General features: G+C 42.6%; 1 protein-coding gene across 10 annotated transcripts in view; it reads left to right on the forward strand.

Annotated features, from left to right (window-relative positions):
• KLF12 (KLF transcription factor 12) overlaps nucleotides 1-26,570 on the forward strand; it is a 256,306-nt gene that overhangs the window by 92,781 nt on the left and 136,955 nt on the right. For 8 of the 10 annotated variants that reach the window (XM_052785981.1, XM_052785983.1, XM_052785982.1 and 5 more), the window contains exon 3: nucleotides 9,101-9,190. The exons of 1 other annotated variant lie outside the window; for it this stretch is intronic. In XM_052785981.1, the coding sequence (XP_052641941.1) occupies nucleotides 9,101-9,190 (90 nt within the window). Of the gene's footprint in view, nucleotides 1-9,100; nucleotides 9,191-26,570 lie in introns of those variants that run through there. One more of the 10 variants, XM_052785980.1, reaches the window with a different exon arrangement.

Raw genomic sequence — 26,570 nt, forward strand, 5'->3', positions numbered from 1 at the left:
ACCTGAGACTTAATTTTGATTATCTAAGCTTTGATTTTAGTTCTCAGTAAAGGCAAAAGACAGGGGACCTCTTGAAAGAAAACCTGACCTGAAACTGTTCTTACCAGCTGTTCATGTAATTTTTTTTCTCAAGTTTAATAATTGAGGCAACAACCCACCTAATAGTCAAGGTAACCTTTAAGTAGTATATGTTTTAGTAATTTTGATCAATATAATATTTGTAGGACTATGAAAATTCTTTTATATTTCCCACTGCAATTTTTTTGGGGGGGTGGTGGTGGTGGTTTTTCTTTAATTTTAAGCCTCATATTCTTCAAACTCTTCTCCAAACTTGAGGACAGTTGACATAAGATAGCAGAAAACTACTTTGGAAATTGAGTAGTAATTTTTTTAAAACCACTTGACTTGTAACTGTGGTCAAGGAAAAGTGACAATCTAGGTCAATTACTAGGGGTTTTTTTTTGTAGAAAAAGTAATGAATTTCCACTTGATAGCAATCTTCACTATTTGTCTGTGCTTTAAAAAGCCCAAAGGAAACTATCAAGAGTTTATTTTACTATTATGCATCATGAAGTGTTATGAAAAGGGTTTTTTTAATTAATTCTAGCGTAAAGATAAATGCAGTGCATGCTTTTTCCACATTTACCGTTTCTTAAGTATGTCTCTCCTAAATGATGCCTCTTTTCCGTCTCTCTCTTTTTCTGTTGTTTTTTTGGGGGGTGTTGGTGTTTTTTTGTTAAGCTGGACTTTTAAGTGCAAGATAAAGAAAATCCACAAATACTTAATGAATCCATTGGTATTCACAAAAATCTTATGAAATATTCTGTGAATGTTGTATTAGAAGGAAAACAATGAAGCCATTGAGGTTGATAAAAGTTAAATATATGGCTCTGGTGTAATTACTGTTACTTGTAACATGTTGTGTCTGAATTACATACTATAGGAACGATCGGTAATTCTTTGTAGAGGTAGCTAGAAGTAGCAGGAGAGCAGAGCTGATGTAAAGGGATTTTAAGCAGCCTGTAAGCTGACAGGGTTGCCTGCTGAGTCTGAGAAATAGCAGATTGGCCTCTAGTTGCCAATGCACTTGACGCTCCTCTGTCACCTGGAAGCTGACCACATCTCTTTGGTTCTATTTATATTTGCTAAACCTAATTTAAACCCAAACAAACAAAAAAAGCTTTCGAAGCAAAACATGAGATCTTGGTTCTCTTCACTGAATATTGTCTGGACTTGAACTTTTTCCCTGGAGACAGATTTGTAAAAATAGATAGCAAATTAAAACATAGCTACATCCTTAGGTATTTGGCTACTTAACAACTTTTGGAAACCCACGGTCTGCAAAATTAGTTGTTTTTTTTTTTTTTCTAAGGGATCTAGGCACCGGAATAGGAATTCAAGAAGCTTGTGTTGCATGTGTACATCTTTGTACTGGTAGCAGCAGGATACAGCTGGATATGGTCTAGTACATCAGATGAGGATCTCAGCAGGACAACATGAGCTGAAGGCCAACCATTGCACGTGCTTCTCGGGCATTGACAGCATCAAGTCACAGCTGCTGTTGAGATTTGGGCTCTACCTGGCATGCGCAGTTGTAATAAGAGACCACACTCAGAGGCCTTCCTGGAAAGCTTAGAGCTGTGATGCCTCCATGATCACTGGATGCCATGTAGATACATGTCCGTGATATATATATCTATACCTAGACTGCTCTCCTCCCACGGCTTTGTATGGCACAGAGTGATGTATGGAATTTCATGCACTGCATTTGGGTCCACCCTGAGCTCTGTTCATGGCTAACAAGCAGACCAGAGAGAGGTATGTAGACCAGTGAGAAACAACCTTGTTGTTAGCTTTAGTTAATTATTCTTCACACTCATGAGCTGAGCTGCTGTCCTAGCATATTTCCAGAAGTTCATTGCTGTGCTGTTTTAAGCTTTTGTTTTTTAGATAAGACAAACCGCAGCTTGTATATCCATATTGTTCACCTAGGCTTCTGCGTTCTCTTTTCACTAAAGGAATTTCATTTTGAATTAGAATGAACTCTGATCAACCCCACCCAGTTTCATATGAAAACAGTATGAAGTTTAAGGCTTCACTCTACTTTTTTTCTTAAGAACTCGTTTTGGTTTTCCTTGATGCATCAATAAACGCAAATGATCCTTTTCTTTTCTGGTGAATTTGACTGGAAATTCAAGTTTGGAGTAAAATGCAGAACTACCAGAATCTGCTTTCATTATGGGCATTTCACACAGCTATAGACATAATTACATATGATGAAGATCTTATGGCAAGACATGGGCTGTTAACCCCGATTCCTGGCAGAACTCCCAGTTGAGTGATTATCTTCTAGCCACATAAATTTAATTTTATTTTCTATCAGATAGTTGTTTCCTTCACTTTTTGGAATGAACTGCTCTTATACATACTGTGGCAATGTTAGCTGGTATGCTTCACCCTAGAGATAACTACATTTAAGTGACTAACAAATCTCATTGTATGGTATATAAAGGACTTCTTTGGAAATGAAGGTCTTTGGGAGATTGAGGTAGTAGACAATTGAGTGATTTTTTGCTGTGAGAATTTGGAAAGAAGACATTCTCCTTGGCTTCCTCTCCCTATGGAGATAGTTACATTTGAAAAGAGATGGTAATCTTTCATTCTTCTATTATCCCTTGAAACAAAGAGAAAAAACAATTTCAAACTTCGGAAATCTTATCTAGTCATATCCTTAAAAGGATCTGTCATATCTTCAAAAGCTTTGCCTTGAGTGGATCACTTCAGTTTTTTTGCTCTGAGGTGTTAATGCTGTCTGTTGGTTTGACTGATGGATAACTTCAGTATAGTAAAGTAAGTAATGAGAATAATAGGAATTTAGGTATTCATGATCAGAAAAATCAACAAGGTAATCTTACTGCTAGGGCATATAAGTGACATAGGCTACTTGGTGGTTAGTTCAGTGATGTTTCTAAGATATCTGTATAAAAAAGGAAAACTTAAAAATTCATGTTTCTGAGGTATCAAGAGCACTGTTTTCACAAAAATCACTCAAAATTTTGGAACCATAAAATGAGAGTATAATGATGAATTAAAAAATTACTGCATGTGCAGAAAACTTGTGTAAAAATAACTAGAAGATGAGGCAGGGAAAGTTGTAAGTCATAGCTTTGAAACAGAAAGACTGCTTAAGGGCTGTTCTTGGCTCTTAGCTATTCAAACATACTCCCCTTAAACTTGCAACTTTTTACTGTTGCTTGAATGTTGAATTTGAGACTGCTCTTCCCCCAACTGATACTTCATTTCTCAAAAATGAAAGTGTGTCATGTTAGAAGCTAAGTTTGTACAGAAAAGAAAAGTTGGAAGGAAGGAATGAAGTTGGGCCTGGGAAGAAGGGAGGGGTGGGGGAAGGTGTTTTACTTTTTGTCTTTGTTTCTCACCACCTAACTCTGTTTTAATTGGCAATAAATTAAATTAATTTTCCCCAAATCAAGTCTGTTTTTTTTGTACGTGATGGTACCTCGTAAGTGATCTCCCTGTCTTTATCTCGACCCATGAGCTTTTCCGTCTTATTTTCTTCCTCTCTCCTGTTGAGGAAGAGGAGTGTGAGAGTGGCTGGGTGGGCATCTGGCAGCCGGCTAAGGTCAACCCACCAGAGTTACAAAGGATTGACAGCTGAACATTTTTGGTGTCTCATGTAAAAGTTCAGAACCATCAGTGGCTTTATCTTGCCAGTGTGCAGCTCCTCAGTGTGACTAAGTAAGCCTGTTACCTTCATTAGTGACAGCAGTAACTAGCGTCATCCACCTTGCTTGTCTCTCTCTCTTGCGTTCATGAGATGAAACAAGAGGAGGAGGCTGCCTTGCGCAGGAATGTGTTTGTCGATCCATTGCAGGAAATGTGAGTTCTGGGTGCTCTGAAGCCTGAGCTCACTCCTTTCTTCCCAGGATTGCGTGGGGTTGTGCCCATCACAGTCTGGCCAGGTCTGGGACAGCATTGTTTCGCTTCTGATGCTTTAGTACTGAGCAGCTTGACATGAAAATCTTGGGACAGTGGGAGAGACAACAACTGTGGTGTGGGATGGTGATGTGCAGTTTCTATCATCTTGTGCTTAGAAGAAATTAGGGAGGGGGTTTACGGGTGTCTTTAGTGGTGTCTCAGGACAGGAGGTTGGTTGTAGCACCTCTGTTGTTAAAAGTTTGCAGTGTGATTCTCAAATGCATGGCTTGGCCAAATTAAAAACTTGGCTACAAAGCCACAGCCCTTCTTGTGGATGGAGCTGTCACGACCCAGACTGGACAGACCAGGGAGTCGTGTTTAATTCGAAATTCCCTCAGGCTAAATTAAGGTGAAACGACACCAAAAGATCAGTTAAAGATTTTATTTATGACAGAAGCAAACTGAACTGGGGAGGCATAGTAGGTGGCAGCGTTTCTCACAACAGGAATTGGCATAAGACTACTTCTGTAAACTGTGTAACCCAGGGTAACCATATACATCAATTCAGGGAATAAGGAGATCCCTCCCGTTGAGCCACGAGGTTCAGAGCAGACCCCCTTGCTTTCCAGACTCCTCCTCAGAGGAGGGCCCAGGGGCGGCTGGATCCACTCTTAGTCTCAGACTTGGTCAACGGTTTATATCTTGAAACGGATGAGGTGTAGGGATTGTGGAAAAGGAAAGAGAGAACACGACAGAGAGAGAGAAAGGAAGGGAGAAAGATTTCACCGGTCCTGGGTCCAGCATTGGTCCAGTCAGCCAAGGGGTCCAGTCCCGGTGGGCTTGCGCGCCCGGGGCTTCAGTTTGTGTCCTTTTATCATCCTTGCCCCTCCTTCGGGCGGGCACCCGAACTCGTCAGGTTAATGAGCAGTTTGTGAGCCTTTGGGCTTGGGGGTCGTTTGTGGAGTAACTTCTCCTTCCCTGCAGACACGGCCATTGTTTGATCTTTGTATCAGAACAGCTTATCAGAAGAGGGAGCTGTGCATCCTCCAGCACGCCCTCCCCCTCCTGTTGCTGATGTCTGAGCTGATGGGCTTTTCGCCTTGGTTCCTTGCTGTGCAGGGTTTGTCTTTAAGCAGAACTTGCCCCACCACAATGTTTGAGACAAACTCTTTCAGTCTCTCACAGGAGCCAAATTTCACAATGGTGTAATTCATAATTAAATAAGCACTACAGGATGCTGGGGGGGTTTTGTACCAGCATGAGATACGAGTTTTGGTTTTGTTTTCTCTTCCTCTAAAGTAGCCAAAGATAATTTGATTAAAACTTGCAACAGAAAGTCAACCGCATGAAAAAAATGCCAGTTGTAGTTGCAGCCGTGCTGTATGGAAGATGTAGGCCTTTTGGGGGTGGGTGGGGGAGTCTTGTTATTAGACTGATTGCTACAGCTTCTCAGAAGAAGAGCTTGTAAGCCCAAAAGCATATCCATCTTCTGTAACAACTGCTCTAATAGCAGTTGTCCATACGGACCTGGGTATGATTTGTGTTTTTGATTAATCTTTCAAGGGAATAAATGTCCAAAAGTGATTAGTGAAAGGCTCCAACGGATGGCACCGAGAAAGAGAGGTTGATCTCTTTCAGCATGAGTTAGTTTATTGATCCAAGAGAACAGATGTTTTGGTAAGGTCATGCAGTGTTTGGCTTGATTACATGCCCAGTTTAGGACATATATCTGCTATGTGTTTTACCTAGGTGGGTCACTGGAGTCCACCAGGTGGGTTGGGGTGGGAGGTGGGAGGATAGAGAAGGAAGGGCTGTCACACGAATTCAGGTCACCTTCACCTGGGCAATTTTGGGAGCCGGAAGTTAGCTGCCACAGTCAATGAAGAGAGTTGAGTGAGCCAGGAGAAGACTGTGGCCCGAAAAATGCGTTGACTCAATACATCATATTGGCAGTCTCTGCTGGTGGGTCTCCTGAGCGTCATCAATTAACGTGGGGCGCTGGAGCAGCCTGGCCTCACTCAGGTGTGGATGCTCCATCTGCCTGGCTGACTGGCGGGGCTCCCGCGGAAACTCAGGTCGCACCCCCAGCCCCTGCGGGGATGAGTCAAGCCCCTTTGCCTTAGATGACTGCCCACTGTATGTAAACCTCGGCAATTACGTCCCATTCGCTGAATGGATTTGAACATACTGTAGCGCAAACGCTGGTTATGGCAGGAGAGCTCAGTTTGGAAGGATCAGCTCTGTGGGCGACTGTTGGGCTAAACATGTCACCCATATGTGTAGCACACAGACTGGATCTACTCGGCTGTTACCAGGCAGTGGTCCCCCAGGATGTGTCACACAATGTCCTTCCAGTTATAAATGCAGAAGGGATCAAATAGTTTGGAAAGAATCTACTTCTGTGATTATTGCTACTCCGAATTATAAATGACCCAAAAGCCAGAGCTATTCGCTGCATTCGCTCTTCAGACCAGTGCTCAAAAGGCAGAGCGCCGCTTTTAAGAAATATGATTTTTAGAGAACAAAAGGGGAAGCAAGCGCTACGAAAATTTAGTTAAATGTAAATGTGTTAAATGGTACATGAACCAGTCAGGTTTTCATGATTTATCAGTTTTAAACTTCAAAGGCTCTGGTTAACTTGCATTTTTAAAACTAATGAGTTTATCACAGTCAGTTGGGAAAAATGGTTCAAGTATATCAGCTGTAAATTGGTACAAAGCACTAAAAGGGACATTAGCCTCTAATCAGATTCTAACAGTTCATTAAACCTGCTTTTCCTCGGTGGCGCTTTGTCTTCCCCCCTCCTCCTGCCTGCACCTCCTGCGCAAGCCAGCCTCGTCCCTTCGTTCAGGCGGGTAAGACCTCCTCAGGGACACGAAGCTGTATCGGCTCATCCTTCTTTGTCTATGAGCTAAACAGCCTAAGGGATGCTTGATGATGGTATATTCCTGATCTTGCTGTAAAACTCAACTGCACAGCCTATAAATCAAGAAGGGAGAGGGACCTCTCTGCTTGCAGAATAGGCGCTGGAGGAGCCAGGAATGCCAGGCTGGCTCCTGCTCTCGCTCCACCCCAAACCACATCCAAACTGCTTGAGCTCAGTGACACCCGAGATCCGCTTCTGATAAGTAAACAGTGCACCACCCTTGCTGGGAAGAGGGATGCAAAGCCTGCAACAATTTCGGCCAGCTGTTTTGTGGCATCAGAGTCCCTCCTGCTCTTTCCCCATCTCATGCCTTGAACGCTGAATAAAGATTCAAGGTGCACAAAATAAATTGCTGAGAAGGCATAGGAAGAGCATTTTTTTCTTCTTCTTCTTCCTGTTGTGTCGAGCTTAAAATACATAGGCAGCGGTAGCATAGCCTGGACTGGGACATCTCAACAGCTTGACTTGTCTGCATTCACACATCTGTGAATGCAGAGGCATTCTGCTGAAAAGTACTTGTTTGATCTGAAATTTTATAACTTAAGCATTTATGAACTATATAAATGTACTTTTTAAGGAAAAAAGTACAGATTGCATTTGCTGTTGCATTTGCTTATCTGCTTTACCATCAAGTTCCTGCCCGCCCTGTAGTATCAAACCGCAGCTCTGCGCGCTGTAACACATGGGGTTCAAAGTGAGGGCGACGGCGATTTTAAGCAGGTCATTTGCTCTGCCTGTGGCACCCTGTTGGAGCGTGGGCGTATCGGTTTCCCTGCTTTTCAGCATGTTATTTAAATTACAATAAAGTAAAGGAGTATACAAAAATAAACAGTTGCTGCAATATTTATATCCCTGAAAAAGAAGATCCTGGGATGAGGTGTGTTAATTGGAAAAAAAAGAAATGTTTAAAATAATTTAAGTTTTTAAAATGTATTTTGGAAGCTCCGTTATGACAGACCATTTTCCTTAAAATTCCCCTGAAGCAGCCATGGTAAGAAACAGGGCTATGAACATATTCCTTATGAATAACAGCACCACACAGTACTGAACAGATCTGCTGCCCATGAAATACAGGGAAAGTGTTTTTTCCATTACAGGGTGGTTATTGAGGACTACGAGGTAACAGTTGCAGTGAAGGTGAGTCTCCAGTCTCAAATACTGCCTTCCAGATGGGGCTGCAGATAAGTAAGTGGCTGTGAAGGAGTCACTTATAAGCTATATGTGCTACAGTTTCACTATCTGAAAAATAGCTGTGATGTCTTTGTATTTCTGTACCGCTGACCAGGGTGTCTGGATTCGTAAGGTCAGATTCTAGCTTGAGGGATAAAATGCCTTTTATTCTGTCCATGTTGTCCAAACTAAATGGCAGCTGAAGGGGCTAGCTTTCAAACAGCAGCCTTGAGCCTTGGCTGGAATAGAAAATTGACTCAGGTTGAGGTAGTGTTTGAACTGAAGGCACAAGGGGTTGTTTTGCATGTCTACATAAACTGCTTCAGCAACAGTGGGATGAGACATTCAGAGCAGGGATGTTGATTGAGGGAAGCACAGTTCTGCAAATCTGTCTTCAGATTGAAGCTTTCAGCATATATTGCCCATTACTACAGGGACAATGCATGCTTTTAACATGCTCTTTTATTTCTTTTGTGTCAGAGGTGAGTGTGTGGAGATTTTCATTGACAAATGCTCATAACTTTACAAGGTAATGAATGATATGAAATCTGAGGAGCTGTTGATGTGTATTAATTTATGGGGGGGAGGGGGTGTGTGTGTCTGTGTGTACAGGCCTTCACTAGAACTTCTCTGAATTGAAGCATATGCTTTCTCTAGGTAATACAGAAGTACAAACGTTTTGATTGAAATCAAATATACCTAAGTATACTGCCAAAAACCTGCAGCTATTTGACATCACTGCTCTCCTTTCCAGTTCTAAAGCAAGGAATTTATATACGTGCTCCTGCGTGATTAATTTCAAATTAAAAAATAGTAATTGGAGATGATTTTCCCTTGTTGCTTACAAAGACTTAGCTTTCTTTTAAGGATAATTGAAAGTATAATTTACTATTTTAACAGAAGTAGTAACTTGGTAGCTACTCCTTAAAATTAATATTATATCTTTGCTAACTTTATTTCTGCTAAAAGAAACTTACTTGCGTCTACAATATTACAGAACTAAACCAGTGAATTAAACCCGGTGTTGTTAATAATTTTTTTGATTAACCTTGTCCTTTTCTGCCTTAGGACATCAGCGCCTTTGAGAACAGAATGTTAATGCTTGATGGGATGCCGGCAGTCAGAGTTAAAACAGAGCTGCTGGAATCTGAGCAAGGGGTAAGCAGTTTCTGTGCAGCCTCACTCTGCAGCGCGGTAATGACCCTTCCCAAGCTTCTCTGTGGTTAGATGTCCCTCCTGTTGTACTGTCATTTTCTTTTCTATGTTTTTCTTCATTTCTACCGTTTTGGAGCTCATTTTCTTGGGAGATGTAGCGGTGAGCATCTGGCCTCATCTGCTGGGAGCACAAAACAAAACAAAACTCTGTGGAAGACTTATTGGAATTATCTGTCATAGCTGAGATGCTGTTGGTGTAATTTTATGATTATAAAAAAAGGTGCAGTTTAAAAACCGGGAAAAAATAATGGATTACAGTAAAGAGGTCAAATTCTTGTGTCTGAGAAGCCCATACGTATCTTTATGTTCTGCCTTCTTGGAATATTTGCCTTACTGTGGTTGTTTCATCCTTTATATGCTTGTCCTACTCCATTTTCTGTTTGTGCAAACCTGCTCTCTTTCTGGTGGAATACACTTGTTTATCATTATGTTAAGAGGGCTAAAAGCCTCAGATGGTTAAAGCTGGTATCACGTCGACTGCTGAATACAAGACAGAGATCATGAATAGGATTCTGAATTTTTTGCAGAAGAAGTGTTTGGCATTTGAGTGGTAGATTTAGAAAAATGGAAGACTGTTTTTGGACAGATTAAGGGTATTTTCTTACATATGTGGTAATAATTATATCAGGGATTGTAGATTACTATGAGGGCATGTGTATTTAATGGATTTTGTGTTATCATGAACCTTTATTTCCTTGTGTGCATCTTAAGTTATCCCAAAGAATCCAAGCCACTTTACTGCTCTGAAGACAGATGCCCTCAACAAGCAGAGAGCATAATAGAAGCAGCAGTGCTGTTGCCATGTAGGGATGGCCTTTTGCCTCCTTCTGTTAGTTGGCTTTTTTTCTTCCTGCTATTTTCTCAATTATTTAATTGAGAATTTAAATGATATGGAAGAGAGGGAATTAACTTTCAGGATGACTTAATTTGAAAGACTTGCAAGGAGATATCAGTTACTCAGGATTTTTTTGAGGCTTTAAGTTTGAGAGAAATAAAACTTGACATTTAATGGAGCTCTTGCTCATCTCTCTGCCTTCTTGAGAGCAAATACCCTCAGAAAATACTGCAGTACAAAGTAGTTTGAGGAAACATAAAAGTTGGACTATTGTAGCAGCCACGATGATGAAAAGACGGATCCATTAGAGGTAATTTTTAATACTTTCTGGATGCTTTGCATTATATCTTTTTATGTAACATAAACCTTTCTCACTATTGTTCAGAAGACAAATGTTTATTGGTATTTGCCTTTGTCTAGTTTAAAAGAAATTCTATGCATAATGCATATTGCTGGGTCCTTTATGAAGAACACTTCCTTTAGCAAAGTGTGATTTGATTCTGGAAGACCTATTTGGTGTCTTAGGAACTGGAAGGAAATGAACAATTTATATAGTTTTTTAATTTCCTTAGGGTTTTTTTAATAAAATTTTACAGACTTCTGTGTAAGCAGAAAATGATGTCATTTTTTTTTCTTTTCCAGTGACTGAGCCGTTAGACAAAGAGCTCGGTTTGATTTGGGATTTTATGCACTTTGGTACTAATTAAGTAGTGCCTGGTCAAGAGTCTCTGGCACCTTTATGACTCTTCATTAGGGAACAATCAATAAATACAAAATGAATTCTCCAGTTCACTAACAGAGGAGCTAGCCATTAGGATGGCAATTTTCCAGCAAACAGCTTAAACTCTGAAGAGAAAGGTGGTTGAAACAGATGTTTAGCATGTGCTTCAGAGACTGTTGTGAATATGTAGATGTTGGTAGACATAACAGGGACAAGTGCTTGAAGGATGCGATTACCGAAAACAGCACGTGGAGCTGTTTGGGAAGATGAATATCGTAAGTGAAAAGCATGGAGCGCGAGCTAAAGCGTGATCCCAAGTAGTATGAATCTGAAATTGCGATCTCTGTCTGTGGTGTTATAGTGCCCAAAGTCCCTAGAGTTGCACCTCCATCGTAGTGTATGTTTTTACAGGGAGATGTGATTTCTACTTTGAAAATTTGCAAACTAAGACAGCATTTTGAGTCTTCTGAAGGTAGTGGCCAAAGTGTCATCACTTAGGATGCTGAACACCAGACAAGACTAGACAAACTTTTCCAAAAGCTGTAGGGAGACGGATGGTTTTTTTGCTGTTCCTGCTTGGTATCTGCTATTGGCTCTAGGTTTGCTGCAAGGGCAGAAGTGAGACATGGTTTAAGGGTTATGAAAAGAAAGTTTAATATGTGGTTAGGGGATCCTGAAGGCCGTATCAGTTGCAGAGGAGTGAAACTAACAGAGTCTGAAGCACCAGTGGTCCTCAACCAGGGTGGTCCTCGACCAGGGTGGTGAGCGCTGAGTGGTCAGAGCAGAGAGCACTGAGTTGCTGTGCCTCGCTAATGAGGCTTTGGAGGAGCTGGGATAATACCATCTGTTCTTTTGTCTGAGAAGGGCTATGGGACCACTTTGAATTGTCTCCTCTTTAAGTCTGAGCCCATATTTCAAATAAACATCTTGTTGATTTTAAAACCAATCATGAACCTCCCACAGCTATGCTAGTAGTTACCCGTGCTTGTTGTGAAAGCATGCACCTAATTTTTAATCTGAATCAGCATCAGCTTCCTGCCTTTTCCAGTGGCAACAGAAAAATTGCCTCGTGGTGCTCTGTGACGATCTTGCTTAGCCCTTTTGGGGCCAGGCCACACAATGCGTGGTGAAGCAAGGGGGGTTGCTCCTCAGGTTGCTGTTGCAGTGTGGGAGGCTGCCACATGTGATAGCCTAGCAGCCCGGTCTTGGCGGGTCCTCTGTGTTAATGGTGATAGGTGTTTTTTACAAGGCAATTACTGCAAAACTTCATTGAAATTAAGATGAAATTAATTGTGGGCTCCAAGGATATGTGCCTACTTCTTGTAGGGATATTGAATGCTTTCTTGCAGGGCACATGAAGATGCAATCCAGAAAAGGTGCTTTCTCAGTAGCTGTGCCTTGATTAGCTGTCCCTTGTTCATGACCTCCAAGGTGGGATTCACAGAAAGGACCTTGCTGGGGGAATGTGGATATTGTTTGACCATGCACGCATGCACTGCCGTGTGGGACGCCCAGCCAGTCCTCCCCACTGTCCTGGCTCTTGCCGTGCTGGCCTGATGAGAGAGCAGCCAGCAGAGTCGAGTCTAATCGCACCGTGGGCAGTTGTTGCGTGGAGCCAAGCGGGCGTGCTTGGAGGGACGGCAGGCTGCTGCTGGGTCAGATCCCACTCGGGTGCCGGTATGCCTCGTCACCTTCGTGTTCCCGGGGCGTCCTGTGCGTTACAACTGTAGGTGAGGTAAAGGTGCAGAGCTTTTCTCGGGAGTCGCTTGGTGCCAGTGCTGAATTTGTGGCAGAGTCAGGGCCAGAAGGAACCCCTGTGGCTCTGAGTTTGGCTTCAAGACTGCAAGGAGATGAGTGAAATGCGTACATCCCTGCTTCAAATGGGAATTGTCGTAATGATGTTATGTGTACGATTCTGGCCTGGTGGGTTACTTCAGCAGATGATATGATCACAGCGTTTGAGTCCATTTTTACTCCAAGGTTTCAATTTATTTCATAATTTGATGAGTGTAATGATTAAACAAAGTGTGTTTATCCTAGGACTTTGTTACAAGCCTTTTTTTGAAATTCACGTGTCTCCTTACAGTTTGTGAACAGTAACCCATCAACCTATTGACTCGAGCCGTAGAAAATACCACCGCTTAGCAACCTTGGTAAAGTGAACGATGATCGCTGCGGTAACTTGACAACAGAAATAAAAAGCTCAGAAAGTAGTAACATTCCCCTTCCTTTTACACCTACTCTACCAAAATGGAAGCACAATAGGAGAAAAAAAACCAAAGAGATTTTATACAAACAGCACTGGCTTTTAACCTTAAGTTGGTTCTTCACTTACCTTTTGTGGCATACGGCTACAGTGAAATAGGCACTATCTGGCCACATGCATTTCATTCATCAGAAATTCATCTTCCCTGTGCTGCTCTGAGTAACCTGGTCTTCACCAGGTGTTGTCTCTTGACTACGTGTGGTGGTGGTAGTAGTAGAAATCATCCATGATGTAGATAAGAACCAGGACAGAGCAAATCATTGAGCCGAGACTAGCGTTTTCTACTGTATTTGGATACTAAGCCAGGCAATCAATCCATTATATTCCCGTGTTGCTTTTGGTTTTCCTATTGGAGTCCTCAATCTTTTTGCAGGAGAGGTTAAGTATAACGTAAGGTTCTTCTGTACCATCCATGCATAACCTACAGGGTCTTTAACTTTCTTGTTTGGAGATGTTTTGTTTCATGATTCGTCTGTGTCTTGCCCAGTGTTTGGGTGCTCTGTGTCCAAACCGGGGCTGATACCTCTGAAAAGGTTTTTAAGCAGTATTCTTAAATAGTATCTCAGTCCTTACACTGCAGAAGCATTACATATCTAGAGCAAGCGAAGGTGGATTTAAAATGGAATACATCAGAAGGAATAAGCGAATGAATAAAGTGTAGTCAGCTGAAATTTTAGGGTAGCCCTGAGAGAATGAAGCTGTGTGAGCTACACCCACTGCAAACCAGCCCAGTCTCTAGCTGAGGCTGAAAGGAAATTGGAGCTGATGCCTGTGTTTCAGCTATGCCCCATGCACCAGTTCCTTTGAGCCTGTGACTAGAGGAGAGGTGAGCAGGTCTCAGGAGCTACAGCCTGCATCGATGCAGTGAAGACAAACCTCTACCAACCGGGGTTTAAAAGACACTGAGTTCAAGCTAGATGCTTGTGGGAGAATGGGATTTAGGCAGCCCGAAAAGGAGACATACCTCATGAGATACAGGTTACTGGGCAAATTTGGAACAAAGAAGTATTTACAAGGGAAATGGATTTTCTCTTTGCTTTGGGAAAAGTTAAAACAGTTCTGCTTTGTTTTATCGTCGCCAATTTAGAATAGTTAATGATTTTTAGAAGGCCATCAGCATTAGCAAGAACAGATGCTTATTTTTCCAGTGAACTACTGTCCTTAATTTTGCACAGGAGATTTAATGCAGACTATTGTTTGAGGCTTCAAGAAGACACAGTGCTGCTTTAATGACTTTATCACAAATGAAAAAAAGACATTACATAAAAGATATCGCATTGCCCTTTAACAAGGCTTCGTCATTATCTCCCCTACTGTGGAACAGGAGCTAGCATTGCTAATAAATTGGTAGAATTACTTTAGAAATGTGAATTTGCTTATCATTTAATATCCTCCAGTGACCTACAGCTTTAGATCTTTTGGTCTGCAGTAAAATCTTTGTGTGTCAGTAACCAGCTTCAGAGAAGGACATGAAGAAGGTAGTCCCTCCCCATGTAAGTGAAGGTGGGGTATTTCAGCAGGAAAAAAATACTCATTCTTTGGCTCTGCCAAAAACTATTTTGAAAAGTAATACTCCTCATTGTAAAAATGTGCAGAGGCTGGATTAATTTAAACGGTAATACAGACTGGGCAGTGAATTTATTAGCTGATGGCTACTGTCAAGAAGTGAGGATAGATAGTGTTGACTGGCTTCACTGTGAAGTCTGAAAGTCTTGCTGGTCATTGCAGGATGTGACCCAGTTTCTAAAAACTGGTAAATGTGTCTGACTTGGACACATGAAGTTACACTTTCTCAAGTATTTGCAGAGCCAGGCCATAAGCTTTTGTTAAAAGGAGATATGAATGTGGGACCTAGGTCCCACAATTAATCTTCAACTACAGAGAATAATGAACCTCTAATTTTCATCAGCCTTTTTGTTTCCAGATCTGCAATCTCACCCATTCCTGTGCCTGCATTTTGTCCCCTCAAATCATTATTTGAAGATTATATATCTTATTCTGAATTCACCTCCTAATTCTGCTTGATCTGTCTCCGTTCCCATGCCTTGTCATGGCTGAATTATGAAAAGAATGACTAAAATGACAAAACTCTTTAACAAGCCAATATTGTTCTCTGTGTCTTTTGTCTCTAGCCAAATTATCTTGTCATCTTGTGTCTGAAGAATGCCACCGATGCTTATGTTATTATACACATAAACATTTTCTACCTCAGCCTTGGTAATAGTGACAGAAATCTGGTTTATTTTCAAAGATTTCCAAAAATAACTACTGAAATTCAGTTGAGAATAGTCTCAACAGCAAATCTTGCTCCTTGACTCTATGGGGAACTGTTTTATGTTGATTCATTCAGCTTATGTACATTCTTTGTATTGTTAGACAAAAGAGCACTTCTAGTATTTGCTGTTGTAATTTATAAATCTCTGCTTCATTCATTCAAATATTTTTTTTTTTTCTGAATTACTTAATGTTTAGCATGACTGATTTGGGGAAACAAACAGCATATGGACAGTGCACATGTATCAATCTCTTCTGCAAAGAAACTAGCCCGTCTTGCTTTCTGTTTTCTTCATCTTGCAATAGATGATACTCGAGGAGTGTTATTGAGGTGTTAGAAACACAGCTGATACAATTCGTTAGTTGCTTTACAGTGCCATAAATATATTACATTCTTCAGAAAGAGAACAAGATCTGATCCCAAAGACCAGTAAGGACATAACCTACAGGGCATGATGCAAAGCCATGTGAGATGTACTTAAGGAGATAACAGCTGTATTCCCCGAGCGCTGCTGAAGGATATGCTTGCAACCCAGAAGGGTGCACCACAGCTACATCAGCTGGATTAATTGAGCCGAGTGAAGCACCACAAGCTGATAAATACTGTGGGTGCTGTTTCATGTTAAGTGGAGGCTCGCATGAAGAATAAAAGGTAGCCAACTCCTACAACATTCCTGCTGTATCCATTGCCAGTGACTGAACGACATCAGGGAGAGCTGGGTCAGCCGATCACTGATCCAAGAAAACCCAACCCAACAGGAGAAGGGAATGGCTGTATACCTCCTGCAGTCATGCTGTTAGGAAATCATGGATATCTTCCATCCTATGGAGAGGGGAAGGGTGGAAAGAAGATTGTGGGTGCTGCTTTTGACAAAGGCCTATAGTTAGAGCTGGTTAACTGTATCTGAAACTATACCCTGAGACACTTTTACTGCTTCTGGGACCCAAACTTTCTACCTTGGGCATGTCTCTGCTCTGCTGCCTTGCCAAATGCTGAGTATTTGTAGTGTTGCAGATGTTCCTTACTCCTTTTGAAGTCAGCCCTCCTATAGAATAGAGAGCTAAGGGGGTTTTGCGCCAGGGTTGTAGGTGTGGTTTATTTATTTGGGATTTTTTTTCCCCAGGGATCAGACACAAAAGTGCAGTAGAAAGGTAATAGATTTAAGACTAATAGGAAATGCTAACTTGACCAGCTCAGTCAGCACACTCACTGTCACGCTTGCCAGGCAGTCTTTTTGCCAAGTTAACCAAGTTTACAGATAGAAAATGCAGGTGGGGTTGTTAAGATGTATGATGCTGTCTGAAATTCTCACTAAGAGAAGGATCCCAGATCCTCTGAGACTTAATTTACTGACTGCTATCTGCCATTGCTTTCCTTTCCTAGGCACTTAAGTTGGCTGTTACAGAACATTGCAGGGAATGTACTCCTTATTCTGTCTGGTATCGTTTGTGGTATATATGGCAGGAACAGGGAGATTTTCAGTTGTGGGCGAGGACTTCATTGTGCTAGGCACTATACAAATAAAGGGCTGTCCCTGGATGTTTTGGTTTAATTAATCAGAAGTTGTGTTTAGACACTCTTTTAATGGGCATCTTCAGATAATAATGATTGCGTGTATTAGGAATATAGTAGCAAGTCTAAAAGGAGTGAAGCAGAGAAAGATCTCTTCTCCAAACAGCTCATGTTTAGCTAACAGTGCCATGCCAGAAAGAGGTTTCCCATATGTATAATGATAGAATAGCAGCAAGAAGGTGATTTCACTTACTAAAAAATTAGATTTTATGAGGATGTATTTGGTAGAGGAGAAGGATAATATTTTATCTGCAAGACTGGAAAGAGTTTCAAAGAGAATGTGTGATATTACCCAGAAATTAGCATAACTTAATATTGTTATAGTTCCATAGAAAAATCGTAGTTGCACAATATATCATATGTTAAATACATGAATTGATGACAGTTTTGTGTGCTTATATGGACTGAAAAAATAATGTTGGCTTTGGGAGAAGGAAAGTCAACACTTTGATTTGAACGTAGTGCTGAAGTGTGTCGTGAGATTATAGTTGGGTTGCCTTCTATCCCCAGTCAATCATTTTGTGAGCTCACCTTGAAGCCAGTCCGCTTTTTTGATGATGTATGACCTCTCAGCTTGCTCTGCTACCAGAGCTTATGATGGGAATCTCATGGAAGATTTATTCAGCTGAGAAACTCTAGCCATAAAGAAAAACAAGCATGGTACATACAAGCTGTATATCTGTCGGTTACTGTCAATTTATAAATCCACATTTTGGTTGAAAATTGTGTGTTTTATAGAGATGTGAAAAGTCAACATTTCCTTTACTGCATTAAAAAAATAGTTGAAAATGTAAAAAAAAAAGAAGTGTAAGAAAAATTTTCAGCCATCCAAATATCTACATTTACATCATTCCCCCAATAACCCCTGTTCCAATGATTCTTGTGTGTGCTCCACGTTCTGTTTCTTTCAGGAATCAAATATTCACAGCTTAACTGTAGTTTTGATCTAGTTTGCAATCCTAATTGAGGAACCAGTGAGGTACAGATTTTTGCTCTTTGCATCCTGCTGGAAAGTTATTAATGCTGTAGTCAGGGGAGCGCAGAGCATGCCATATATCAGCTGGTATACAGCGCTGTAGTCTAAAATCCTGTTGCGCTTCTGCACTGAAACTCAACGCAGGCCTCTGTTGTTTCATGTCACAGTGCACTGCAATTCTGAGATACAATAATGTGAGTTTTAGAATTCGTGCAAAACAATTATTGGCATCTAAAAAGCAGTTACTCTTCTGATCTCATGACTTACCTGGTAGGGCATCTGAAATTTAATTCAGGTTGCAACTGCAGTGAAATTCAACAGGTTCCAAGGGAATGTAGTCCCTCTATTCCTATGGAGAAACCAATGAAGGTGAGCTAGGTAATCCTGCTTTTATTAACAAGAAAGCTACCTTGAATTACCTCACATTTACCTCCATGTGTGATTATGTATATAGATGGATAGTGCAGACCTGCTGATGCACAGTAACTTCTTCATGGTTTAGAGTTCCGTGTTTAAAATGTTTTCCATTGAAATGTCTCAGTGAAGTAATGGTGAATCACAAAATCTTTAAATTATTTCGCTAGGAGAAAAGTTAATCATTACGTTTCATCTTGTTCTACTCACTGGTGAGTTTAATGGATTTTTTTTTTTTTTTTTTAAATGCTCATTAGAGTAGTCTGTTCATTATGATGGCCTGTATTTTGTTCAACAGGGCACGTTGGTATGTTCAGAATGGAAGAGAAATGGAAGTGACTGGGATTTCGTTCTTTCCCTTTGTTTTGGCTCAGGGTGAAGTAAAATCTTTCTATATTCCTGGTTCTTAGTTGGATAATTGCTATACTTTATTTCTTTAAGGACACTGAGATATTTGAAGTGAGAAGTATTGTGTAAGTGTGCTTTGTTATTATATTTTATTATATACTGGCTAGCTTAAGAAAAATAAGCATAAGCCAATATAACTCAATAATTTACAGTATCACAGAACACTTCAGCAGAGTGAGACAAATACCACTATGTTATGATAGTACCAAAATTATTTTAATCTTTGTTGTTTGTTATGAGAAGGGATTACTTCTAGTTTTCTCTTGTTTGTTGATGTTCTCTTAACTCTTCTATTTGAGGTTGCCTTATAAGTAGTCTTTTTAATGTATATTTTACTCTTGTTCTGTATCCTGCTGGGAAGTACTGAAAGAGCTGTATATTTTTTAGCATTGTTGGCTTTTTTCCTTATTTCTCCCTGTGGAGATGAGCCCTTACATAAATTACTTTAAGGATCCTGTTTTCTTGATTTTTTTTTTTTTTAATATCTTTTTTTATTCCCTTTCTTCACACCTCTCCCCTCCTTTGTTTCACACTGGAAGGATGAGTATTTAATAAACTGTTATTTAGGGGGCATCCGCTTTCACAGGCATCCTTTTACAAATGTTGTTTTTGCTTGGTTGCATCGTGTAAACGTACCGGAAAATCATAGGAACCACAGGCAAAAAAGCCAACAGCAAGGAAAGGCGGTGTTCGTCCTCCCCTGTCCGCACAGGTCGCTGCCCATGCTTGCCATTGCCCGAGGATGGAGCCCAGGTGGACGAGGACGACGAGACCCGTGGCAGCTCGACGTGGGCCACCCCTGCGGCGGAGCCCCAGCCCACTGGGGTGGGCAGGGAGCGAGGGGCTGGCGAAGGAGGAGAGGCGCGGGGGATGCACCAGAGGGAGGACAGCAGGTCTTCCCAGGTGAGGCTTGTTCACGGAAAGGCTCGTGTCAGATCAGCCTCGCCAGCCCTGCCTCCTCCAAATGCCTCCGCTCCCCTTGTTCCCTGGGGGGACGCCAGCCACGCGGGTGTCACCTGCATCCTGCCTCCTTAGGCTGCTCCAGCGGCATTTGTAGCCCGTTTCCTACTTCCATAATTTACACTAGAGATCAATATTGATACCGAGGCACTGACTTTGGCTTTGATCTTCATCTGTGATGCGGTGTGTGGTGCTTATGTCATTGCGGTAGGTGAGTTACTGGAAATTCCCTAGCAGTTGTGTCAGTTTGTCCTTGGAAGATAGCAGCATCACCCTCTCCTGTCTGGGTTACAGATACGCTCAGTTATGTTTTTAATACTGTAGGTGCCCTTCCATGACATTTGCCACTTTCTTTGATAGCTTTTTGCCAGATAGATGGTTTGGATACAGGCTGGTCATATTCTGGCTTGGTAGTTCTCAAGTACTGGGTGTCTGGTGGCTCCAAATGTTTTCTGGTCCCCTTTGCTGGATTTCTCTGGTCATTTTGCTGTTTTAATACTGAACAGCTGTTTGTGAACAGGAAGGTGTAAACCGACAAAAGATTAGTTGTGGGCTTCTGTTTTGCACTGTGGAACAGGGAGTTCTTGGTGAGGAGGGACAAGTGCTGACTGAGGAAGGAAAGGCAGGATTGGGTACCATTAGCGACACCAAATGCTTCACCCTGGGTGAATCCACGCTGGCTGTTCCCAGTCACCTTCTCCTCCTTCACGGTGCCCAGAAGTCTGTTCCCAGAGGACTCGCTCTGTGACTTTTCCATGGAGCAAAGGGAGGCTGGCTGGTCTGCAGGGCCCCAGATCACCCTTCTGGACTTCTCTGAAGAGGACTGCGCCGTTTGCTTGCTTCTCGTCATCAGGGGGTCTCCCGTGGTCTCCAGGACCTTTCAAGCACGGTAGAGAGCGGTGCTGCAGGGACATCGGCCGGCTGTCCCAACGCCCGTGCATGCAGGCAGGTGGGTCCCATGGGCTTGTTTGGGTTGAGTCCTCTCGGGTAATCCCTGGGACTTGGTCCTCATTCACGGCTGGCGGTTCTGCTCCTTGAACCTTGTCTGTGAGCACGGAGGCCTGTGAGAAGGCCACCCAAGTGAAGGCTGATGCAGAAGGCAGCGATGGAGCTCCTCGGCCTTACGGGTGGGTGTTCGCCCACCCCATTCAGCCGCGGACTCAATGTTTCCCTCGTCCAGCCTTTTCCTGCTGATGTAGTGACAAAAGCTCTTGTTGTTGCTTTTGATATTACCTGCAAGTCTGAACTCCAGCTGAGCTTTGGCTTTCCTGACACCACCCCTGTGTGTCTGCCTGATACTTCTGTGTTCATACTTTGTAGCCTGTCCCTGCTTGCTCCTCCTGCTATATATATACTGCCTTTTTGCACTGGAGCTCCATCATGTGTTAACGTCTGCCAAACTGGTCTCCAGATACTTCTTGCTTTTCTGAGTAGTGGGATGCACTAGTCTTGCACTTTGATGTTGTCCTTAAAGATCTTCCAGTTTTCCTGTTCTCTTTGGCCCTTTTAGAGCTACCTCCCATGGGATCCCCCTTAGTTGCCTGAAAACTTCTGCTCTCTAATAGTCAAGGGTCTAGATCGATCTGGACTAGGTCTCTGTTACTGTCTGTCTTTCCTCACTCTCCTCAGGGTCTCAAACTCCATTACTTAAAGGTCATTACACCAAAGCTACTACTGATTACTACAGCTCCAACCTGTTCAGCCTTCCACACAAACAGTGGTCATTTTGGTTTTGTCCATATGGGACTTTATGAGAACACTGGAGTGACCACAGTGGATCACTTGAAAGGTTCTTCTTACCCATAACACGGTAGCTCATAGCATGTGCTTACAGAAGGCGCAAGCAAAAAGCAAGCATACAGCACTGGTACACTCTCCAGTATCTGTCAGTGTGCAGACTGGGGACCACGTGAGCAGGTAATGACCTTTAGTATTGCAAGTTGTCACTGCTCTTTGAGCTCCACGGAGATTTTCCTGATAACCAGAGGTTGTGGTGTTGGTTTTGACCTGTAAAACCTTAAACTGTCTTGCACCTGCCTGCTGCCATCCTGAGACTACAATAAGAGCCTAAGATTTAATGATAGAGATGGCAGTGGCAAAGAGAGCATTTCCTGTGATAGACTTGATTTATTTTCCCATTAGTCATAGCAGAACAGAGTTGTGGATTTTTAGGGAGTCCATGCTTTGAGGCTTCTGGGGAGGGCTGAAGCTATGGTGTTGAGAACATTGTGACATGCAAAAGATTTTTTTTGTTCCTTCCTCCTGTGGAAGTAGTAGTGGTATAGGCTGTGGGTTTTATGGCAGAACTTTGGTTGGGGAAGTTCCTGTCCACCGTTAACTCTTCTGCAGTTGTGCCAGTTCAGACATGGGCAGGGATGTGCTCTATACCAGGAAAAGAGGAAAAAAAAAAAAGCTAAAAATACCTTAAAGAGTTTTTCTCTCAAAATTTAGGTTATTTCACAGATCCAGGTTAGGGTGTAGGTATAAACTGATTAAAGTGTTAGATCTGCAACATCCTCAGTTCTGTGTGGTCCGCAAGTTAAAACATGCTGTGCAAACGTGGCATAGAAAACATTATTGATTTTCAAGATAGAAAACTTTTAAAATAGCAGATAGAATAGAAGCCAAAACTATTCTGGTTGGCTTCTGAATAGTATTCATTTTTACAGAATAAACTAAAAAAATCCAAAGAGGAAAAGTAAGTATTAGTTACCTCTGCTCTTGGAAAACAGTTCATAGTTCGCCTCATTGAAGCTTGAGTTTATTTCCTTTGTTACTATACATTTTAGTTTTCATGTATGTATTTAGGCTCAATGACTTGTCTGGAACATGAAATAGACTTAATTTTTTTTTTTCTTGAATAACCATTCAGAGTATTGATGGGATAAAGTGGCAATTTAAGACAGCTGTTTAGCATAAAATATATACACATGTTGTTAGTATTGAATCCACAAGCATTAATTTATTCCTGGTTTAAAATTCCATAAATGCTTCTAGCCTACCCAAGAGCACTCTTTGAGTTTCATCCCACTTTCACTGCCTAGTTTGGGACCTTACTGTTTTCAGAAAAGTATCAAATATTTGTCAAAGGCTGAACAATAAAATAGCTGGCTTATGTAGAAATTTGGTAGCTTTAAATGGATTATGGAGAAACACTTGCAGCTTCCCATGAATTGATATTTATAAGTTCCTGTCTGCAAACCCCAAGTTAAAAAGAAACAAATGGTGCTGAAAATGAAGTAAATCCAAGTCACATATGCAGAGTATGAAATATCTGGTCCACAGTGGAAAGCATGCTGTGGGCCTGTTCTTGAAAGGTACTGAATATTCAGCATCCAGCAGAGAATGTAAATATCTGCTTAGTTTTTAAGAACAGAAGGAGTTCTGTTATTTACTCATGGTACCAACTTGGGGCCAGGGTACCATGCAGGAACCTTAAATGTGTAAAAACTCCTACCATAATCTCTAGAAGCATTGAGGTGTATAAAAATCTTTAAAATAATTGGAAGAAATCAACCAGTTTAAATTTCCTTGCTTTTTAAGGCAGAGTAATGTATTGCATGCCAGGTATGATGCTTGTTCTTCATTTTGTTTTAACTCTACTATTAAACTAATCCATTTCCAATACATCCTACAACAAGAGATGTTTTTGTGAAGAAGTGAATTTTAAATAATCTTTATGGACTAATTTTGTTCATATCAAATGGAGGGATGTTGTGAAGTGTGTATGAGACAGGGTGTATTGCTGATTGTGTACCCTGATTTTTTTTTTAGTATGTTCCTTGATTCCATTCAAATGATTTCTAGAACCATATAATCTCTAAAAAGATACATGTTTTTTGTTGTTATGCAGTAGTTAATGGTGAGTGCAAATTACATCAGCAACTGTCATTGGAGTGCATGCTATGCTAAAATAACTTTCTGTTTAAAAATTTTGCATGTAGTATCATTAGATGGATTTGCCTTACTCATTTTAAAATAAGGGAAAAATCTTTTTCTCTATAACAGTAATTTTTTTCATCTAAAAGATGCATGACAGGTTGTATTGGTTTTGTGTGGCAAGGTTTTGGTAGCGGGTGGGGTTACAGGGGTGGCTTCTGTAAGAAGCTGCTGGAAGCTTCCCCTGTGTTCGACAGAGCCCATACCAGCCGGCTCTAAGACAGACCCGCCGCTGGCCAAGGCCAAGCCAATCAGCGATAGTGGTAACGCCTCTGTGATAACATTTTTAAGAAGGAAAAAAAGTTGGGACGGCGGTATTCGGCAGCCGGAGAGAGGAGTGAGAACATGTAAGAGAAACAACCCTGCGGACACCAAGGTCAGTGAAGAAGGAGGGGGAGGAGATGTTCCAGGCGCCGGAGCAGAGATTCCCCTGCAGCCCGTGGTGAAGACCATGGTGAGGCAGGCTGTCCCCCTGCAGTCCATGGAGGTCCACAGTGGAGCAGATATCCACCTGCAGCCCGTGGAGGACCCCACGCCGGAGCAGGTGGGTTCCCGAAGGAGGCTGTGACCCCGTGGGAAGCCCGCGCTGGAGCAGGCTCCTGGCAGGACCTGCGGATCTGTGGAGAGAGGAGCCCACAGAGCAGGTTTTCTGGCAGGACTTGTGACCCCGTGGGGGGCTCACGCTGGAGCAGTCTGTGCCTGAAGGACTGCACACTGTGGAAAGGACCCATGCTGGAGCAGTTCGTGAAGAACTGCAGCCCGTGGGAAGGACCCACGTTGGAGAAGTTCGTGGAGGACTGTCTCCCGTGGGTGGGACCCCACGCTGGAGCAGGGGAAGAGTGTGATGAGTCCTCCCCCTGAGGAGGATGAAGCGGCAGAAAATAACGTGTGATGAACTGACCGTAAACCCCATCCCCGTCCCCCTGTGCCGCTGGGGGGGGGTGGTAGAGAATCCGGGAGTGAAGTTGTGCCCGGGAAGAAGGGAGGGGTGGAGGGAAGGTGTTCTGAGATTTGGTTTTATTTCTCATTACCCTACTCCGGTTGATTTGTAATAAATCAAGTTAATTTTTCCCCAAACTGAGTCTGTTTTGCCCGTGACGGTAATTGGTGAGTGATCTCTCCTATCCTTATCTCGACCCACAAGCTCTTTGTTATATTTTCTCTCCCCTGTCCAGTTGAGAAGGAGGGGGAGTGATAGAACAGCTCTGGTGGGCACCTGGCATCCAGCCAGGGTTAACCCATCACACAGGTCCATAACTGAGCCCTGACCACTTCTGCATGTTTAGGAGTTGCTCTTTACATTGAGTGTGTTTCTGAACTGCAGCTCAGTCCCTAGCTCCACTGCAGAACGTGTTCACCAGAGAACAAGAGGACTGTGCACACCTATGGATGCCACATGCAATGTAATTAAAAGCCCGTGTGAAGGAGTAGGGTGTGGACAGTAACTGCTTGAAAGGGTGAAGAGGGACTGGTGATGCTCACAGACCTTGGGAGCTGAAAGGAGGCACAGGGATAGAAATTCAGGGTAGGAATATGTTGCCACACCAACCAAGTAATTTCTCTAACAGGAGAAAACCGGTAATGAATAACTACTGAGTGGGAATTTTAAGAGAAAAACATGCCCTGCGAAAAACTGAAAGGTTACATTTTTGATAATCAACGTTCGCTATCCCCCCTATGAAATCCTGCGCTGGCGATCTCTCTGTTGGAGCTTCCTGCCGTCCCGTACCAGACCCTGCTGTGCCCATCTGCTGACCTGGGAAGTGCTCGCCCGCGGTGCGGTGATGGGTGCCAGTGCGGAGCCCACAGCCGCAGGCTGACCCGAGCCCTGCGTGGATCGTTCCTCGAGCAGCTGCAAAAGCCAGATGAGGGTTTCACAAGTCTGTCTTCCCTAGTAACTCTTTTGCGTCTCCCCTTTAAATCACTGACTAGTGTATTTACTTTTTGTCTTCCTTGTCTCTTCTAACACAATGTGAAAAAGCTGAGGAGAACTTCTAACACTGACGTTTCTTACCAATATGTATTTCTAAACCCTGATTAGCCAGGTGTCCTGGAAGTTGGACATGTGCTATTTGCACTTGGTCTGTTGCTCTGTAAAACGTTCTGACTTCAGAAAAGGAGGAAAAAAAAAAAGTCAGTGAAGCTTTGGCTGAAATGATTAATTTTTGTCTTCCTCATGCATTGCAGGAGAAATTAGCAGTGCAAGGCAGTTGCATTGCTTTACCTCACCTCCAGTGCCCTTAAAGCAGCATTCAGCTTGGACTGTGAGCTGTGTTCAGAGCGGTACTCCCATGCTTAGGGTTTGTGCACTTCGGGTATGAGCCACCTCTGGGATTGGAAGCAGCCAAATGGGGTTAGTAGGGAGTATCTTTGGGAAAATCGGCCCCCGCTGAGTTCAGTGCTGCTGCAGCTAGGCTGCTGCTGGCCCCCGGCATGGGCAGGTAGCTCTGCTGTGTGCTGCCATGCCCCTGCCCTTGTGCGGGTGGCTTGTGCTCCTCTGCTGCCTTCTCTCAATCCCCTGCTACTTCTGTTGCTTCTCTTGCAGGCATGCAAAGCTCAGGGCAGCAGCTAACAAGATTCTTCCACCTGTCTGTGCTGATGTTTTAAGTGATGACCTCTGCTTTTTCTGGCAGGGTAAGGCATTACTTTAGCAAACTGGCCAAACACAAGAGTGTGGTGGTTTCTCTAGACTTCTGCTACCAGACGGGCAAGATGAGTGCTCACCAGTCTTAACAAGATTTAATACTCCTTGTAGTAATAATCTTACCATTAGTTGTAGTGGAGGCTAGGTCAGGCATTGGAAGAGGTTGTCCCATTCCTTTGCTCTTCCCACCCCATCCCTTCCCTGACTCCTCAACTGCTGTCCCTGAGTTGACGCTGGTACCTGTGGGATCACTTGGTGAGCCGGTTCAGCTTGCCAGTCTGGCATAAAAGTAGCCTGGGGAAAAAGAAATGGC

Source organism: Harpia harpyja, chromosome 4, assembly GCF_026419915.1.
Source record: "Harpia harpyja isolate bHarHar1 chromosome 4, bHarHar1 primary haplotype, whole genome shotgun sequence".
Lineage (NCBI taxonomy): Eukaryota > Metazoa > Chordata > Aves > Accipitriformes > Accipitridae > Harpia > Harpia harpyja.